General features: G+C 35.0%; 1 protein-coding gene across 1 annotated transcript in view; it reads left to right on the forward strand.

Moving 5' to 3' along the window:
• The first annotated feature begins 895 nt into the window (after nt 1-895).
• dnah5 (dynein, axonemal, heavy chain 5) overlaps nt 896-21432 on the forward strand; it is a 78676-nt gene continuing 58139 nt past the window's right edge. Inside the window, exons 1-23 of the mRNA XM_055041816.1 lie at nt 896-985; nt 9279-9413; nt 9981-10065; nt 10200-10360; nt 11808-12026; nt 12335-12472; nt 13275-13451; nt 13646-13759; nt 13876-13983; nt 14183-14305; nt 14559-14774; nt 16016-16042; nt 16703-16810; nt 17281-17366; nt 17457-17664; nt 17781-17894; nt 18041-18247; nt 18504-18584; nt 19297-19387; nt 19647-19792; nt 19999-20112; nt 20149-20173; nt 20335-20589. Coding sequence (XP_054897791.1) covers nt 896-985; nt 9279-9413; nt 9981-10065; nt 10200-10360; nt 11808-12026; nt 12335-12472; nt 13275-13451; nt 13646-13759; nt 13876-13983; nt 14183-14305; nt 14559-14774; nt 16016-16042; nt 16703-16810; nt 17281-17366; nt 17457-17664; nt 17781-17894; nt 18041-18247; nt 18504-18584; nt 19297-19387; nt 19647-19792; nt 19999-20112; nt 20149-20173; nt 20335-20589 — 3028 coding nt within the window. The remainder of the gene's footprint in view (nt 986-9278; nt 9414-9980; nt 10066-10199; nt 10361-11807; nt 12027-12334; nt 12473-13274; nt 13452-13645; nt 13760-13875; nt 13984-14182; nt 14306-14558; nt 14775-16015; nt 16043-16702; nt 16811-17280; nt 17367-17456; nt 17665-17780; nt 17895-18040; nt 18248-18503; nt 18585-19296; nt 19388-19646; nt 19793-19998; nt 20113-20148; nt 20174-20334; nt 20590-21432) is intronic.

Raw genomic sequence — 21432 nt, forward strand, 5'->3', positions numbered from 1 at the left:
AGCATCCACCGGGAAATACTCCGCCTCCTCTTCTGTTTTGCACAACCTCCTCGCAAACAATTTGTTCACATTCTTGTCAATAAATTATTCGGCTTTCTAATTAGATGATTTTTTTGTCTATTTTATTTTGATGTCAGACTACAGGAACTCATATTGTAAATACGCTCCGTGTCATCGGTGTTATTTCAGCACGACTTTTTTTCCATTAGCGGGACAAAATGATAGTAAAATGAAAGGATGCGTTCATTCGCTCTTCATCTCTCACTGATGAAGATGATGCTACAGGATGAGGTCATTTGCCCCACAAACCTAACCCAGTTCTCCCCATGAGCTCCAGCTCGGGCTTTTTTTTTTGTTCCTGTACATGTCGGGCTACTGCCATCTAGGGGTTGTTCAAATACATTGCACCGTGAGGGTTATTAAACGCAAGCACAACTTAAAGGGCTAGTCCTATTTATTTCAAAGTGAGGTTTATCAAAAATAATCATTTAATAATTTACTTACGTGTCAAATGCAATTGTAATGCTGTTACAAAATTGTAGATGAGCATCGAATAGTGCATTAATCGTTTTCATTCTCCCCATACTTTGATATATTTGTTAATGCAATGTCACGTGCATTTAATGTTCTAGATGTTGTGTATTTTGAAAGACAAATCGGTGAAAAAGGAAACAAAAAATGAAAGGAGAGGGAAAAACGTCACATCCTCTTTTTTTTTTCTTGCTCCTTTGTTGCCCTGGTAACTAACAACACAAGTGCTCTGAAGGGGAAGGGTTCTGTAAAATCTCTGCAAACTGAACTAAATTAATTGAAAGTACAAAGGAGCAGTCTTTGGATTTATGGGTATTTTTTTTTTTTCTTCTATGAGGAGATTTAAGAAAGAAAAGTTGAAGCCATGTCCTTCAGCTCCCGGAATGCTAAGATCAACTACAGAAACAGGACCAGCCAGTCGTCTATGTCTGCGGAGATGCAGAAGGAAATGCAGGTTTGGGCTAAAAAAATAGTAATAATAATACACATAATAATACACAAGAGTGAAGCTGAGTGTAATGCTTTTTTACCCCCCTCAAAAATCTCTAAACTAGTTCAAAGCTTATTTTTTTAAATATGTAAAAGAAAAAAGAAAAAGTTATTCACTTTAGACATTTTGAAATGTGCTTATTTATCATTTTTAATTTCTGATGCATTTTAAAGTGACCATCTTTGATTTGACTATTCACTGTTGCTCATGTAAAGTGTAACAGCTGAGTCATCTGGCTTAAACATTATCCAGGGCTGAAAACAAACCAGTGCTTTCTATGTGGTAGCATCAGGTAATTTGATCTGTTTTTATAATTTAGTGAATGTCAACGGTTTTAAAGTGAAACTTTATGTTTTTGTTAACATAGAAGTATTTAACTGTTTACATATACCTTCACAGAATCATGACATGCTTCATTTTCAACTTTAAATCCTGAAATCCTTCTGGTAATTACCTGGAGAGCCACTTGATTAGTGGAGCAAAAATGGCAGCGCCACAGGAGTGCCTCGTGTTGTTGGTACTGTTGCCATGTCTCCACAAGATGGTGGCATATTCCTTAAAGAGTTAACATAAATGTTTAACATAAAATGTTTAACATAAATGTTTGCCTAAATGTAAAAATGCTGTTCAAAGACAGTGAATGCAGTAAAAGTTTACTTTTAATATAGCTGTTCTATATCAGGTTGGCTTTGTTGTGTTGAGCTGGTAAGAAATATTAATTCAGAACCATTGAGTCAACACTTTCCAGCCAGATTTCTTCTTCTTTTCATTGCAGATTCGGTTTCTTTTCATCCCATTAAAGTTGTTTGGTTTAGATATGTACAGCTTCTCCACCAGCTATTAAAGTAATATCCCTTTTCCAGACTGTGTCAACTGTGTATTATTGTGGACACAGACTACACTATTCAAAAGTACAAAGCCTCCACATGACTCCAACAATGCCGTTTCCTTCAATTGCTATGAAAGAAGATTTTTCACAATATCTTTCTTTGCACTGAAGAGAATATCAACGAGGCTTTCTTTCTGTGCCATCAACTCTGACCAAACACGGACAGTTTCTCAAGTGTCACATTCACTGAAACAGACAATGGAGGCACTAAAAATGGTACCATCTATCATGTAGAGAAATATATCAGAAATAGATCATCTGTTAATTATGTATGCTGAAATGCATGCTCAATATGACTGGTCCCACATCTATTTTGATCATTTTTCTGCAGGGTAAGCTTTTATATTTCTAGTGAAAACACAGACCTGTTCTTGTTTCAGTCAATGTATTCTCATTTGGGGAGCCAGCCTCTTCATTTATAATTCATAATCACTCTTTTGTTTCATGGCAGCTTACAAGCAGAAAGTTCAGCACAAAAATATCAGCTCATGGCCAAACCAAATTTTATTGCTATGATTTCCAGTCTCTTCTCCAACAAATATGGATTCTTAGAGACATCTAATCTACCGGTATTCTTGAAAATGTTCTGAGTACCGGGTCAGAGTTCTATGTGTATCGTGTAGTTTTAAACTGATCAACAACAGTTATCCTCACATGACCCAACCTCTTACCAGCGACTGGACTGACAGACTTATTCAGCTTGAGGAATACTCCTCTGTGTCTGCTGCCAGATTTCAAACTCAGCAAATTTCCAGGCAACAGTGCTAACCTCCAGTTCAGTGTGCAGTCCACTGATGAGTCATTACTTGTAACTCTTAACTGCAACTACTTGCATAATCTTTAAACAAATTGTTTTCTGTATGTTGTGTCTACATTTTCACTGTTTAGAAAAAAATAAAAAAGAGAGAGAAATGTACTTGAAGACCATGGACTCTTGACTTAAACTTACAATTAAGAAAAACATTTTAAGTCTGAATAAAACTATTAGAAGAATTAAAATAGTGCATAATTGCTTAACCTTTTCAATCTGGCTTGTTGACTTTGTTGCACGTCCAATTGCTTTTATCACAGCTTGATCTTTGAGCTCACTAATGGAAATTCTGTTTTTTTATCAATTAGACTGCAACATTCTCTGACACAGTTAACAGATAAGCACAAACTTTTAATTAGACTGTTTGACTATATATTTGATTTCCAAGAAAGAAAAGTCTTAAAATGCCCACCAGTACATCCACTGCGGAGATAACGACTGCCAGGGAGATTTATTCTGATGACATCTAACAACTGCTCCAGTTGCAACTCTTTGGCCAATCCAGATTTAACATTCATCACTGAATCCATTACCAGTTTATCCACAATTCATGATTGTTTCTTTAACTCACTATAATCTTGCTTTGTCCAGTTTAGTTGTTAAAACTGCTCACATGGACATTGATTCCTTTTACTTTCTTTCTTTTTTTTTTGTCATTTGCCTTTCATCTTTTTGTTTTGACACTGATATCTTCCCTAATATAGCCTTACCTTTTACAACCCCCCATTTTGTTTGTGTGTGTCATCTTATTGTAGACACACCTGACTTGGAAAAATTAATAGCCGACAAACTCTGTTGCTTTTCTTGCTGTTCTGTTGGGAGATCATAATGGTCAACAATGACTCTCTTAACTTCAAACCTTTTTAGCATTTGCATTCTTTATTACAAATGCAAATACTTCTCTCAAAAGTACAGACGTTGGTTGAGCTGGAATCACATCAAAATTAAGAAATTATAATTCTGATTTTTAATACTGATTAGTTCCATAGAATTAAACAAAAACATACTTTTTTTTTTAAATTGACCTTATTTTGTTGTGATCTTTAGTTCACAGTTGTTACATATATGTAGTTAGCATAAGCAACTATTTTGCTATCTTTACAGATAGCATATGAACTCAACAATGAATCTTAAACTTATTCTGTAATGTCACCATTTGTTCGCTGTCACACAACTCCTCCAGCTATGTGAGTAAAACAATCATCATACAATGGTAATTCAGACAGCATAATGAAGGTGTGAGTGTGTGAAACCACAACACTCACTCACCATATAGGTCACATGTGTTGGCAAAGCATTTGCACTTCTAGAGAGTCAGTGTTGAATATTCCCCTCTACCAAGCAGTCTTTATACTCTTACTCTCCTTTGTCTCGCCATCCTATTGTTGTAATAGTCTGGTAAGGTGAGAGCGGGACCATGATAATTACCATGCTGACAGGACGTCATCCAACACCACAGTACCCTTTCGGGAGCAGCACTGATAATTTCAGGGCACTAACCTTTTTCTCATGCCAAACAAGGAGGCTGATTGCTCCCATAGTGCAGTAAAACCACTTCCTCTCTGTTTTCTCATCTTTGTAGTTCTCTAATGTCATGAAAACCTAAATAGGTTAAGCGTTTGGAATGATTTAAAAAGAACAGCCAGTCTGAAAGGCCGTCTACCACTATGCTGCATTTTAAACCAGACTATCAAAACAAGGTAAGGTTACCCAAGAGTTATGATGTTACAGACGAGCTAGCTGCTTAATTAGGGTTGGGTGACTGTAATTCATCATTGATTAGCTGTTCTGTTTCTTTCGTATCCCTGGGTAAGGAAGCTTTTAAGTTTATAGCTGATATGTTCTTATTTCTCTGTAAGGTATGCGTGAGTAGTTGATATTTAGCATAGTTGTTGCAAAAAACGTGAAATTGGATGTTTTGGGGTTTTATTGGTTATTATAGCTTTTATGTTTCACGGAGCCACAAATATCATGCAAAATGTCATTTCATTAAAATGCCATCTAAACTTTAACCTGTCTTTCTGTGGTTAATTTTACTACACAAAGTAACTGATAAGTTGATTTGTGGGCAAATTAATCAAGTTTCATTGGTCTTTGTGGGTTTAACCTTTCTCACATATTTCAGAATATTTTTTATGAAATGAATGCATAAAATATTTGCTCTTAGAGATATTTTTTTCAAAAGGACTTATCTTATATAAAGTCCTAAGTCACAAGTTGGTTGTACCATTTCCAAGAGGAAGTTTTTATCTCAAGCTCTTTAATGACATGCAGTGCCATAGAAGCTGAGGGTTAGATGGTCTTGACTACAAATCTATTTTCTGTTGTGTTCCTTGGTCATCATGATGCTGTTTCAAACCGCTCTCTTCCTATGGCTATTTAATTACATACCAGTAAACTATTTGGCTATCAGGTTAAATTGCAAACGGTGGCACTGGTGTGATTTCGGACAGTCTTTGAGCCACTGTCCTGCAGTTTTTAGATGCATCCTGACACCACCACCTCTGAGTCAAATGAATGCTTCATTACGAGTCCATGCCAGCACTTAGTGATGCTCAGGAGGCAACTCTGCCTTGTAATTCAGGAGTGTCGGAGCATGGATGCCTTTAAAGTTACAGGGCAGTGGCTCATGAGGACTGGATTTGGAGAATTACTAGTTTAGCTCAAGTGGTACAAAAACTTTTAGCGCTGCTATATTAATACAGTCAGCAGAAGGTCAAATGTAACAAAAAGAAAAAAAAATGATTCTCAATTATCCTGACCTTAAAATAATGAAAAACAATAATCACTCTTTAAAATTATGTCAATCAGGCAGCTGAAATGTAATCAGGTTCAACTAATCTTTCCAAGAACTAGCCAACTACCAAAAACATTTTTTTTAAAAACGCTTTACTGGAGTTTCAAGTGCTATATTTAAAAATAAATTAAAAATTGCCTTTTAATTGCTTTTGACCTTTTGTTCACCAAACTGTCTACTGCATGCTGCTCACTAAGCACATCCAAGCAAAGGGGTAAAATGCTGAGAAGATGAATTTCCGATATGCATTAGTGTCTGTAAACTAAGTACCAGATCTCATCTACTCACTTTTGTTTTTTTACATGTCTCCATCTGGTGCTAAACACAAATTCTATTTGGAGTGGCCATTAGACATAGACAGCATTTCAAGCTGCAGCTCAGCTGGTTGGGTAGTCAACACTGACAATTGATAGCCCTAACCCTTCCGAGGTGAGAGTGCACATGCAGATGAGTAAGTGATAGGTGGTTATCGAGAAGATGCAGGAGAGGTGAGGTGCTGATCAACAAGCTGTCATGTCGCAGATGTTTAGGAAGAGGCTCTGGAGACAAATTGTTTCAAAGGTCATTCGGGTAAGAGAAATAATGTGAGTGACTGAGTTGCCAGCTGACGATATTTTTCTTCCGTTCTCGTCTACTTCTCTTACTGTCCTGCTTAATGGCATTTTTTACTCTTTCATTTCCTGCCATGTCATTGGAAATAGAAGGAGCAGAAATAAACGGAACATTTTTTTTGTTTTTGTTATAATTCTACGGTTGGCACTATGATTTTTCCATGTTTTCACATCATGCATCATTATACATGTTTTCACATCATGCATCATTATACATGATAATTTGTTGCGTTGTTTTTTTTTTTTTTTAATTTTTTGTCAGAACAGTTTTCTTTTTAATTACACAGTTGACAGTTCAGTATAGGACTTGCCAGTATGACATGGCTGATCTCTGCCTGGGCTTTTGTTAGCTTCTGAAGGATTTCAATGTGAGAGGGGTCTGCCTCTGAATGGTTTCCCTGTCTGTGTAATGCAAAGAAATAAATGTGGGTGACTACCATTGGATGAAACTGTTGATTTGTGCCTGTTTTGGCATATATTTCACCTGTTCAGTAAATCCATGTGCAGCAAAACACTTTATATATTATGTATTTTTGCTTTTTGATGTTGTTGTTCAGAAACTCAGGACTCCATACAGAGAAAAGTTGTAAAACGTTAAATCAGTTTGCTGTGCTTTTTAAAGGCAATGTAAAAGTGAAGTTACTCAGACATTGTTTTTAGTTTTAAATTGACTTAAGTGACTTTATCTGAACCATTTTAGAAAGTCAGATATTCGGATACATCTGTGGAACAGGCGGTAAAATGTCTCACGACTTGTGTAGGTTATACATGTTAAAGGAGGAGCATTAGTTTTTATATCAGTGTGTTTAGATACAGTTTTTTTTTATCAGTTTCAAACTAAAGTCTCAAACTGGATTGTAACCAATTCGATAAAAACACAAATCTTGCTGAAAGACTAAACTAAATTTTATTAAACAAAACACATCCAAATTTTAAAAAAGCATTATGTTGTAAACTTGTGTGTTAACTTTAATGGGGACAGCTGTTATTTCTTTGTGTTTCTGGTTAGTCAGCGTTTGTCTATTTTTTATGTTTACTTTTGGTCCCCATCTCATCACTCACTAAGCTCTCAGTTGCACAAATGAGACAGTGTTTTTGTCATGCCTACAACAGTCAGCAAAAAAAAAAAGTCTGATTTATCTACTTGTGGGACTACAATCGAGATTGTTTTCACAGCGAGAGTTAAATTGTCCCAAAACACATAAGTAATATCACAAATTGAAGTAATTCTGTTGCCTCTATGGTACACTGTAGACAGTTGGAAATGGCATTGGTAAATTCACAATAAACTGAAGTGTAAACATGCAACATGTACTGTATGTTCATGCATTTAAATTTTACAGATCTAAAAAAAGATCCTACAAATATCTTACATTACCCAGTGATGTAAGGTACTTGTAGTTATGACTATAATCTGAAAACTCTTTGTTTGAAGCCGCTGGAGTTGAATGATGTGACTTGTAATGTGAACCCTAACAACACTCACAAACATCCTATATTTTTTGGTCAAATAGTGTTGCAGGGATAGAGCAGCCTTTTTTTTTTTTTTTTTTACATATAAACCTCTGAAACCGTCCTCTTACAGCTTTCTTCCATTGCCTTGAACATGACTCTTACAGTCTGCCACAACAACCTCTTATCCCAATTTAATTGCATTACCACATTTCCTATGCTTGATTTTTTAAAAGCCCTCACCAGGCTGATCAAAGCTCTTTGTCTGAATGCCTATCATCATTACTCCCTATAAAACATACTCAGTTTCTTCTACTTTTAAAACCCCACATACATAATAAATGAAATATATTATATGACACACATAAATTATTGTAACTTTAAATGGTCTGACATAGACTTTGAAATTCAAACTTGCTTTAATTCCTGTCTACAACCTTAAAGGAGATCAGATAAATAATATGATATAGAGTTTACCACACTTTGTCACTCAGCTGTTTGAACAATAGTTAATAAAAAATATACAAGTTACATCTCTCTTATTGGCTGTCTACCATACTGCCGCTATAACTTTTCTTATAAGAAAGAGAATCGTGAGAACAATAAAACAAACAAATATAAAATACAAAATATAAGGAAAATGGGTTTCTGAAACTAAAACGCTTCATATTTTTGTCTTTCTTTTTTCATCACCTTAAAATTTTTTTCTTTCTCAGATTTAATGTCGACATAATGATTCAAAATTAGATCAAAGCCAGGCAGAGGACAAGTCATTCTTGGAATAAAGAAAATATATATTTTTTAGATATATTCTTACACAGTCCTAAAAGACTTAGATGGACTCATACCAGAGAGTAATGTAGAGCGACCAATTAATCTAACATTCATATTTCTGGATTGTGGAAGAACATGCAAACTCAATGCAATAATTATATCATACTTTGAAATGTATCCTTCAAAACTTTGCTATAATATCAGTGGTCTTATATTTAGCTCCATCTGGCTACTTTTTGATCTGCATCAGTTATGTTGGAATAAACCTGCACAAGAGTAAAGGTCCATGATATTTATATGCTATTTTAGTCCCTGGAAGGCCTATTTTTTCATAGAATGAATGAGAAGTTTTACTATGAAATGTCATTACAATATCTTGTGCTTTGGAAGCAGCTTTCAGGTGTTGGGATTTTGTTTCACAGGCACAGCAGTTTAGGTTTAAATTTGACACATAGAAGTATCTTTTACTACCAGCTCTGATCATGGAAAAGCCTCTGCAAAAACAATTTAAGACCAGTTCTAAAAGTGCGGAAACAATTTAAGAACAGAAAGAGTTGTACCTATCTGCTGTCGCTCAAGTGTAAGACCGAGATAAAGAGCAAATGGTAAGTTTTCTGAAATTGTAGTGTGCAGCGTTTTCCTACTGCTAAAAAAGCTGTGAAACCTGACAACTGATTTGATAATAAACATTAAAATAAAAGTTGAAATAAGTAATCAACAATAATTTTAAAAATATATTTAATCTAACTGTCAGTTTTATTATGGTAGTTATTATTTTTTGCTGAATCACACAATGACTTTACCTAAGCTTAGTGGATTAAATTGAGTCAATACTTAATCAACATAAAATAGTTATCAGTTTTTACTGCAGAGGTTATCCTTATCAATACAACAATAACATTTATCTGTACATTTTTGTGCAGCAAAAGCTAAAAGAAGAGCGTGAGGCCAAGCGTGCCCAGCTGGACGGACGACATGACTACATCCTCAGTATTGTTGCTTCATGCCTGGGACTGGAGAAGTCTGATGTTGAAGATGCCATTTTGGAAGGAAATCAGGTGTTTGAATTGCACTTCACATACATTTCCTTATTCTTTTTTTTTTTTTTTTTTTTTTTTTTTTGAGGAGAAAACACCAATAACCTTCAAAAAACAAAGAATATAGTTTAGCCAAATTTGAAAAGATACCAAGTGAAAACTCTCAATCATTTATTTTTATGTAGTATTTTTACCTGTTGTCCTGGGAATTGCAGAAGCACAAAAGAGTTATGAAAGACTATAATAAGCAGTCAGGATGTTCATTTCAAATAATTTATAATTTCAAATGAATAAATTTCCAATGATAACTTTAACAAAAGTCATTATTACATATTAGTATCACACATTTATAAACTACTTGTTTAAGGTTTGTGTTTTTACAACTAGTACTGAGAAAAAGTGTTATTTAGACTATACTGTAATGCTTTCATACATTTTTGCATTAGAGTTTGAAACTATGCATTTTTTTGTTTGGGATTTTTTTCAATATTATTTTTGCAGCCTGGTTATTTTTTTCAGTGTTATGCAACATTTTCATCAATGTCTGCAAAATCTCACAATACCGATTTGTTTTGTTTCTTGGAACAGATTGATCGCATGGAACAATTCTTTGTGGCAAGCGGTCTTCCACACCTCATGTTCTATTATCAGGTCGCTGAACTCACAGAAGGAGGTAACATGGAAAAAAAAAACACTCAGTGAATCAAAACTGGCTAAATATCTTCAGTGCAATTATTTTTGTTACTAGTGATAATGTAGAAAATGGTCCAGCAGTAACATAGACTGATGACTAACTCCTTATTTCAGCAGCTGCAACCTCTCCACCCTCCCAGATTGATTCCCACCAGCCAGGTCACATAAGGAAAGTGTTTGTAACTGATGGAAGGGATGTGGCATTGACCGGAGTTTGCGTCTTCTTCACAAGAGCAAACACTTTGAAAGCAATAACCTCCGAGAACATACACAGAGTGAGTCAGAGATTTGATAGAAGCACAAACTTTTTTTTTTTTTTTTAATAGGAGTAAATAATGTTTTCAGATTATAATACAACTTTGGCATTGACTCTGAGAGTAAGACATGAGAAATTTTACACATTAACTGTCTTGTGAATTAGCCCTAATATAAAACCCGGTAGTAAGTAAATTACACATATTAACCTGTTCTGAACAAATAAATTCTGGGGCAACAGAAAAGAGACAGAACTTCAACATTTATTTCAGACAGAATGTAGTGCTAAAAGGGATTTGACTAAAGCTAACAAAACATATATACATATTGTTTAAAAAATGTTAAATGTCTGAGTGAAGCTTGAAGGATAAATGGTGCCCATGAATGCTTCTTTTGTCTAAAGAGAAGTGGGACAGCAGGGGTGTTCATCAATAGCACTGTGATATCACAGGTTGTTTTGTTCATTGATTGTAGATACTCACATGCTTCCTGCAGGAACGTTAATCACCTCTGCTGGTAAAAGACTATGTTTGCTACAAGTTATAGAAAAAGGAGAAGAAAGAGTGATACACCTTGTAGATTTGTTTCACAGATAGTAAACAGATAGACTTTTACTTATATATTGAATAGAACTAATTTCTGTTTTTGTCATATAACAGACATGAATGAGTGGTGCTTTTCATTCTTAAAATGCTTTCTTTCAAAGGCACAAATCAACCATACATATTGTCTATATTTTTGTAACTGAGTTTTTGTGTGTGTGTGTGTGTGTTTTAAATGTAAAAATGTTCTGTTTATGTTTAAATGTTAACAATAAAATGCAGAGGGTCCACCACACCCATAAACTGTGCCGAAGTAAACAAAGTACGAACAGTTTACAGTATCTTCTGAGGCTCGTGAGGAAAGTGAGTGAAATTCCCTTTGATAATTATTGATGTTCACACTCCAGTCCGGTAGGTGGCAGTAAACACCTTAAGTTGGTTTGCCAACCACCAACAAAACACTCAAGAAGTGATGCGTGAATACAAGCGTGCTAATTGACATGACAACTACGACATATACTCGTCTGCGCAAAGGTAGATCATAGTAAACCTCCCATTTATTGTCATAACGACACTTATTAATAGTTAAATCAAAGATCATCAAGTGGAGGTAGTCATACTTGCTCTTTGTTTTGTATTGCTCCTGTAGGGCAATGCCCAGATAAATAGTGTTGCCAGTACACCTAACACCCCCACCCCAAAAAACATTGTATTTCTTGTGTTGTAAGACCTTAAACTATTTAATTTCACAATCATAATATTTAGCTTTATTTAACATTGTTTTTCTTTTCCTACTATTGATAGATTTCTACTTATGATAGAGTATGGCACGTTCTTTTTATCATGTGAGAATTTTCCTGATTCTGGCTTTGGAGAAAAAATGATTCCACTTAAATCCACATACCACATATTTCTGGATTTGCAGGATGTGAACTTCAATATGTTGGATACAACCGAAGTTGGACTATTAAAAAGTGTGGAGCAGTTGCTTTCAGACATTTTTATTCCCACACTGAGGAAAATAAACCATGGCTGGGGCGATCTGGCTAGTCCCCAGGCCCAGGGTATAAAACAAGAGTTCATAGCTTCACTTGAAAGCTTTGTATCTGTTCTGGCAGGTGCACAGGAGAGTCTACAAGAAAAGGTATGTAATAGACATCACTTTATAAATAAATGAGATAAATTGTAACAGCCATCTATTTCAAATCACATTAATACCAACTATTGTAATCCTATGAACACAAGAGATATTTAACATTTAAAATAAAGGGTAAAGAATACTAAAGCTATGGAAACGGCTTTGACATTCATTTGAAGTTCATGTTCTTTCTGTTCAACATTTGTACTCTAAGCAAAAAAAAAAAAAATGGATATGCATGCAGAAACTTACATCCACATTCAAGTAGCCTAAAGACACAGAGAGAAAAAAAAAATCTTTTGTTTTCCCACCAGGTTACCTTGAAGGAGTGCGACACGTTTGACTTGCGGGTGTTGAAATCCCCAGCAGATTACATGGCAGCAGCCAACAGCGCAGAAACCACTGAAAAAATAGAAGCCTGTATGAAAGTTTGGATCAAACAGATCGAACAGGTGAGAAAAATATTCTCCAAGGTATCACCATTTATGTTTTATGTTGAAACTAGCTTCACACTGGTTGACTTTTCTGTTCTCTCGAACTGCTTAAGGACAGGATTTGAGCGATGATTCATTTTCTGTCTGCTTGAATTGTCTATGACAAAGCAGAATGCATCAACAATATAGAAAAATTATAACTTGATCTATAAAGAAAAAGGTAAAACTGGACAACAAGTAAATGCTGTTGTTAAAGTTTATCAGTAGAGTTAGCCCAATACATATCAATTGCCTAATAAATTGCACCAATGTTTTGACTTTTTTTTTTTGTTAAATAATGGCTCCTGGCATGAGTATGTAACCACTCATCTAATAACCCCATTTTTTTTTCTTCCTCTTTTTTGTGCAAGTTAGAGAAAATCTGTGAAATTTATGCATGGAATAAATGAAACTTATTCTTGGATTTACTGTGAAGTCGTTGAAGGCACAGAGTAGACCTTTCAATCTGCAATTTATGTTAGGCTCAGGGAACATAAATACAGCAATACCAAATCATATTTAGTTTTGAATTAGAAAGTTAGCAGCTTAGAATATCAGCTAGGGGCTGATTCAATTTTTAGACATCAGTCTCTGCAGCCAAAAATATATGGCTACTGTGTAATCACTGTGTACATTTCATAGTTTTGACAAAACAGTCTGTCCAAAATGTCCTGCAACTTAACTCCACTATGTCAACATGAATATGTTCTTGGTTTGTAAGAATTAATTACACACTGTATAAGTTAAGTTAGCAAATACAGCATATAGGTCTGTTCTCCAGGTTCTTGCAGAGAGTAACCAGCTCCGTAAGGAGGCTGACGACCTCGGGCCTCGTGCTGAACTGGACCACTGGAAGAAACGAATGGCTCGCTTCAACTATCTATTGGACCAACTCAAAACCCCGGAAGTCAGTGCTGTACTGGGTGTTCTCCTACTGGCCAAATCTAAACTCATTAAGGTCAGAAATGATGCTCATTCATGACTGGAACATGCACCACATATTGAAAAGATGTTGCTGCCTATGTGAACTTTAATTTTATTCTTCTAAACATTTTAATGTAAATTTACATTGAATAATATACAGCAATGCATATTGCATTGCTGTATATTAAACGTAAGAAGCATGTTTTTTTTTTTTTTTTTTTGCTGTAGTCATGGAGGGAACAAGATGTAAGGATTACTGAAGCAGCTAATGAGGCCAAAGACAACGTGAAGTATCTCTACAGCTTAGAGAAGTTTTGTGATCCACTCTACAACAGTGACCCTGTAAGTAAAGAAAACAAACAAAATATCCATGTATCATGTTTCAGTGTATGAAAAATGAACCAAACATTCCTCAAAATTGTTAGGATTTAACAAAAAGAAAACATTTGTCCTTCCAGGTGTCAATGGTGGATGCTATCCCTGGTTTGGTCAATGCCATCAAGATGATTCACACCATTTCTCGCTATTATAACACATCTGAACAAATAACATCACTCTTTCTTAAGGTACTGTAAATACATTGATTACTTTATTCGAAACCAAATTCGGACACTTGTGGTATAGCTTTCAATGTCTCTAAAAAGAATCAACTCAAAGGAAAGATGCATAGCAGTAGGGTAGGTGGAAAAAATAGCAAAGTGATGTGAATATTAAAAAATTATCAAAGAGACTGAAAATAATTGACAAAACCTTTTGTACTTCCAGGTCACAAATCAGATGATCACTTCTTGCAAAACCTACATCACTAATAATGGTTGCAATTCAATATGGGACCAACCTCAGCAAGAGGTTACTGATAAAATCAAAGCTGCAATTCATCTAAATCAGGTATCGGATGATCCTTATTTTTTTATTTATCAGGATTTTTGCTATGTATTTGTTCTCTGTTATGATTTCTTAGATGTGGTTTCAATTACTTTAGTTATGTCTTTGAACAAACATTCCTGGTATTATGGTTTGTAAATCAAACCATAATACCAGTTTGACTGGTATTACGGTTCATCTGGGTTGCAACTAATGCATCCCAGCTGCATCAGACGGCTGAAGATGAGTTTGCTTTGTTTCAATCTGCGTTGCTCAGGAGTACCAGCGGTGTTTTCATAAAACCAAGGAGGAACTGGAGCAATCTCCATCTCAGAGAAAGTTTGACATCAGTGAGATGTACATCTTTGGGAAGTTTGACACATTCCAGCGACGTCTAAACAAGATCCTCAAAATGTTTGACACCATCTCCACCTACTCTGCACTCCAGGACTCCAAGATTGAAGGACTTGAAACAATAGCCACCAGATTTCAAGTAGGTGTACAGAATTTCCTAATCAAAATTTGAAGTTCTTTTCATTGTGCAGAATTGAATTCCATAAAATGTTGACATCATTTCTGCCAGCTGAACCTCTGCAATAATGGTTGTCACTTTCTTGTGGGTGAAAGATAATAAATCGGGATCTGCTTTAATGGTCAAGATTGTGAATACGAAGAAGGAATTTGACTTTGACTTACATGCATTAGATATACCTATATGAACTTTATAGAAATTGTACATTTTCTATAAGTGTTTACATAAAAATAATATAAATTTAGTAATTACTTTAAATATAATTCAGAAACAGAAAAAATGCATATGGCATTATAGTATGCACGCTTTCATTGACATCTACTAAGAGTTAAAATTGCATAGCATCCAGGGTTTTCCCCAGTGTAGTATAAGGCTGGAGGCCCACCAGACTTTACTTGAGTCCCCACCAGCCTTAGCATTGCTTATTTATTTATTTTTATTTATTTATGTTTGCATTTTTTAAAGACTTTATAGCTGGTGTTCAAATATTAATCTCACAATAACACATAATTATCAAGTGATGTTTTTAAATTTCCTGCCAACTTTAAACATTTTTAAACTCAAAAACATGACGGATGAATGACTGCTGAGCGCCCAACCACCAGGCTCAGCAAGTGTTCTGGGGGAATCATACTATTGGGGTAGTTTAACTCGCAACAAACCATTTAAAGAGGCCTTTCATCATAGTTCTCTGTACTTATAATGTGTATTACATTTTTATCTTTTCATATTTTAATATAACCAATAGCTTATCATGAACTTTTTAATCTGATTTGCTTTGCCTTTTTATTTTTCCTTTTCCCCTCACTCTGGAAATTCAGCTTTGTTTCATTAGAGTGGTTATAGAACTGGAATGAAAGAACATTTCATCTACAATTTCGCCACAGTTTGAACATTTGTTTTCCAAACAGTGTCTTCATTACTTCACTAAATTATGCACAATCGGTGCAGCTCATTTAAAAGAATTAAATCTGACTGCACAAATTATATTACAGTGATAGATGTTTCCCCTAGTTCTTTGCTTTGGAGATTGTTTGCAAAACTAAATTGTATTGCCTTTTGCCGTTGGTCATTAAATGATGCTGGAATTAAATGACTATGCAAAATTAGAATGCATAAGTTTTGCCTTGTGGATATATCAATGTGAACTGTGCTGTTTGTTTTATGTATTTATTTATTTATTTTTGCTTCCTTGGATGTAGTCTGCAGAAATGCAGGCAAAATGGGAGGTAATGTTTCATCATGGTCTTTACAACTTAGTAATGCATGATCTATTTTTATTTTTGTAGTTTGCAACTTGCAGTGGTAGATCTAATATCTATAGAATATCTCAGTGCACTTATTTAATCACAGTGATAACTGCATGGAACATTGACATTGGTAATTAAAAAAAAAACATTTTTCCTTTTTTTTTCTTATTTAAATCTTAACCGTCCATTGCTGTCTAATCTGATACATTAGAGAATACAATTGCTATTTTTGGACAATATTTTTTTCGTCTATACTGTTTCAAAGTACTCATACTAATGAGTATATTAGTCTCATATATGAGCACAATGAACACAATGAACACAGCACAATGAACACATAAAATACATCGAAGAGGTTGTAACATGACAAAATGTGAAAAAGTTCAACTGCTTTTGAAATGGATTGTGTAATTGTGCTATCTTGTAAGGTGTGATGTTTTAATTGATATTTAAAGGTATTTTCCTCTCACCACCTGCTTACTAACACATTTGTATAGAGTTCAAATTTAGAATGTAGCATATTTTAAATGACGAAAGTTTTTTTTTCTTCTGACACCTAACAAACTGTCAATCTGAAAACATGCTTGATACACAACTTACACCCTTAACTAATTTTGATTTTATGTCCGTGTCTGACAGGCTATAGTGTTGAACATGAAAAAGAAGAATTACAGTTTTCTAGACCACAGAAAAACTGACTTTGATGTTGATTTTGAGGAATTCTGCAAAAACACTTCTGAGCTACATGTAAGTTATTTGCAAAGTCATCAAATTATATCTTCTGGTCAAAACTGATTTATCAATAGGTGAATGGCAAAAGATTAGCATTTTCCAACTGTGCATGAAGAATCTGAATGAAATGCATTGGAGGTACTGTAAGGATAAACTATTGGTTTCTTTTTGAAGACAAGCCACCCTGGGTAGATTTGGTTTTATGTATTATATAAACATTTAGGTGAAATGGAAAAAGATGCATATTGTGGGTTTTTTTGTTTTTCTTTTCTACTTTTAAGACATATTTGCAATCAAAAATAGACTTGTCCACTGATTGGAGTCTTGCTAGGAAATTACAGATTAAATATTGAAAATATTGGCCACTCTGCCCAGAGATATTATTTTCGATTGCAATCAGTGGATTTCAGAGTTGATTAACACTTTGTGACAGATTGTTCTCCCTGTTCAGTAATCTTTGCTGCTTTATGTGTTTGTTTTTCCAGAACCAGCTAAAGAGTTTCATGGATAGTACATTTGAAAAAATTCAAAATACTGAAAGAGCTATAAATGTGCTGGAAAAATTTGAAAGGTGACTTTTGGTCACATTATTTATTTTATTGCTTAGTTTTTAGGGCTGATTAAATGCAACTGCCTCTTCGCTTTTGTCCTACTAAAACAGACTTGGCATTCCTGATCTTGGAATTAATGAGAAGTATCAGCACATCTTGCAGAACTACGGTCGGGACCTTGAGATGGTTTTCAGTGTCTATAAAGAGCAAAAATCGGACCCTCCTATTGCTAGGAACATGCCACCAGTGGCGGCTCGAATCATGTGGGCTCGGCATCTGTACAGCCGAATTCGAGCTCCGATGGATCTGTTTGAAAAGGTTTTACACAAATATTCTAAATAAATTCTAAATACAAATTATTTAGAATTTATTTATGACAAATTTAGAATATCTTTATATGTTTTTTTTTTTCCTGTTCTTCTCTTCCTGGTTAGCGTGAAGGTGTCCTTTCCACATCAGAAGCCAAGAAGATTATCAGGAACTTTAACAGAATAGCAGGGATCCTGTTGGAGTATGAAATTATGTACCATCACAGCTGGATGACAAAGGTGCAATAAATCGACAATAAGAAAATAGTATTATTATTTGAAATGGTGATACCCTGCTATTACAATGTTTTGACAGACAAAAAAAAATCTTCATAAACATGATTTTCCACTTGTTTTTTCTGACAACACATGGAAATCGCAAACAGATGGAACATGCCAGAGCTGGCCTAAAGGCTTCTCTCCTGGTCAGGTCTTCGGTGACAGGACAGCTGTATGTGAACTTTGACCCAGAAATACTTACGCAAATCAGGGAGACTGACTGCATGAAGCGGATGAATCTGGAGATTCCTCCCTTTGGTGTTTTGTTGCAGCAGAACCAGGATATACTCAAGAAACACTATGATAAATTACAGGTGAATATTACACACAGAAACACTTATCTTAAAAGAGCCAGAACTTATAGAGGACATATCAGGAACAACATTAAAATGTCTTATTTTTAAACTTTTTTACATATATTTAAAAGAGATAGTTGAAAAGTGAGGACACTGCAGAAAAATAATCACAGAAAAATTAAATTCATATCCATTGGCAGATTTTCAATTTTGAAATTTTAATATTGTTTGCTTTACTGTGCCAAGTATATAAAAAGTTTATTTTTTTTCACAGCTAATGTTGAGTGAAAACACGAGAGTGCGAGCCAAGATTCAACCTGCATTTGAACAACTTTCCATGCCACATGTTGCTAAGGTGAGATGTTTCATTGACAGTAAGCTGAATAGCGTAAAATAATTCCAGTGCTTATCGTGGATTATCCAGACTTAGAAAATCAAACTCCAGACCTTTTCTGAACTTAGATGAAGAGCTATTTCGGATAACACTGAATTTACCAGGATGTTTGATATTCAGGCCCATTAAAGCAATGTTTGTTTCACAGAAACTAACACCAATCAGAGTAGCAGAAGAAAGGCTGATTGGAGCTGTTGTGTAAATATTTTGTTGGCCAATCATGAATTTCTGGTGGAGGTAATACATGGAGATTTACTTTCTGTAATCAGAATCAAAGCAGGAAATTTGCATCTTAAACTGTCGTGTTTTGATTTGTGTAAATAGATTATGGCTTTCTAATTTTTATAGCTCAACCTTCAGTTTTGTGACAGATTGTATTTAAATAAATAGTGCAATCAGGTTCCAGTTGTGTATTTCACCACATGCATATAATATAAACTATAACACAGTTTTCCTTTTATTAATTTGATTTTGGGAAAAAAAAAGTCTATCCCAATAAATACTGTTTACCAGAGGAAGTGCTTTTCATTAATCTATTTCCAGTATATCAAAAATTATTTTCACCTTTTTCTGGGATAAGTCATTGACACATTGAATAAATCCACAGTTTGGTAAAAAAAAAAAATAAAAAATAAAAAAAATAAAAAAACAACATTTGCATTTTATTTCATAGGTGGATGAGACTATTCAGCCAGGTTTGACCTTCCTCAGCTGGACATCTCTGAGCATAGACAAGTATCTAAGCCGCGTTGACAAAGCCCTGGGTAAGCAAAAATTTAACAGAAAGTCCAGCCAGATCGATGCCTCATTTGCTGACACATAGATTATCTTGCAAGTCAGCACTGGCAGCATGTTGTGAAATTTTAATTAATTGGCTCTTTGGGTACACACAAGCAACTTAAATATACTGTATATATTCTCCTGTTGTCTGATTTCAGCTGTTTTATCTTTGGCATGACCCCAGTCCTCCCAAATCGTGGTCCTTGATTCATACATTTCTTTCTGATTCTTCTTCATCCCCAGCTGATTTGGAGCTATTAATAGACAGAGTGAATGACTTGGTGGAGTTTAGAATAGACGCTGTACTGCAGGAGATGAGTGTGTCCACATTGTGTGTTCTGCCAGAAGACCAACCTATCACCTGTGAAGAATTTGTGAAGACCACCAGGGTAAACAGACATGAATGAATGACATTTCTGTCACAAAGTGTTTGTTTTTGCACACTGAACCCACCATGTAGGTTTTGTAGCTCACTTGTGTTAAAATTTTAAAGATTTATGCAGTTTTCTAAAGCAAGCTATTGAAGAGCCCCATAAATCAAACATCGATAGAACCATTTTTCATTTCAGACTTTTATTTTGCTGTGTGTATGTAGGACTTGTGCATAAAACAAGCTCAGAAGCTACACCTTAAGAGCACACTCGTGGAAGAGGCTACCAATGAACTGATCAACATGCTGATGGAGTTTGACCACGGTCAGAAGGAGGAGGTGAAGGGTGAGGTGAAGGGTGAGGTGAAGGCCGAGGTGAAGGGCGTTGACGAAAACTCTGGTGAGAGCAGGACCAAGCACCACTTTGAACCTGAACTGTTGTTGTTCCTGTTCTTCTGTAAAGTGATAGAAAAGACCTAACCTTGAAGTGTTGAACATAACTGGATCAGAAAGCTGTTTCTTGCAACTGCAGTTGATGTTCACTGTATATGTGTTGTTTAGGTGAAGATGAACTACCCCCCGAAAGCCATCTCTTCTCCAGAAACACTTTGCTTCCTCATCCTACATCAGGTCCTTCCTCTCCTTTAGTGAAGAGGAGGAAGAAGAAAGATTTGATGAAAGTAATGGAAGAGGAAGCACAGGAACTTCTTTCTTACTTCAACCACCGCAATGTGGAGGCTTTGCTCAAAGTAATATGCAATACCTTGGAGATGCTGCGCAAACGCATACATACCTCATCACCTGGGCATTTCTTGGGTGGGTCGACTCAAATAAATAGTCTTTACTTTGAAGAGGAAATCATGAAAAACACAGGATTTAAACAGACACAACATCAGGATATTAGAGGAGATTTATTTGGCTGATTTAAAAAAAAATCTACTATAAAAAAGATTTTAGTATTTTAAAACAAAGACAAAATAATTATGGAGTTAGAATGTTAAAAAATGACCATGTTGCATTAGCAGCTGGTGCTGTAATCATTACCAAAACAGCCTTTTTATATTCTTGCTGGAAGTTAAAAGATTTTTGAGTGGCCCACTAAATTCAAAAGAGTGTGTGTGACGGGAATTACAGATTAGGGTGATTGTATGGAGACTTTCCTAGCGAAACATGTAAAGATCTAGTGACCAATCATGAAGTTTGGTTGCTTCATCGGCAATAAAGATTTTTCCATTGAAATTTGAAAAGTGTCAGTTCATTTCTGGCCTGCCATTTTTAAACAAATAAACCAAAAACACTTTTTTTTTTCCAAAACAGATTGTACTTTTACATTCTTTGATCTTTTGTGATATCACTTTTTTCTTTTCAGAAAAAAGCTTCTTAGGTGACTGGTAGCAATTTTTTATTTGTATGCCAGCGGCATGAATAATAACCTGAACTGTTCAATACATAATGAGTTCTTGTTTTCATTCTCATCTTAAAATTGGTATTACCAAAGGTTATTTGTTTTTGCTTTCCCCACACATGAATATATACAAATCAAACGAAGCCTTCCCCACACTTAGACTATTTTTCAAACACATATTTACATATGTGTGTTTATAGCCAAATATCACATCTAATATCTCCATATCTTTTAGACCTTTTATAAATTTGAAA

Source organism: Poeciliopsis prolifica, unplaced genomic scaffold, assembly GCF_027474105.1.
Source record: "Poeciliopsis prolifica strain line A6 unplaced genomic scaffold, Auburn_PproV2 SCAFFOLD017, whole genome shotgun sequence".
Classification (NCBI taxonomy): Eukaryota; Metazoa; Chordata; class Actinopteri; order Cyprinodontiformes; family Poeciliidae; genus Poeciliopsis; species Poeciliopsis prolifica.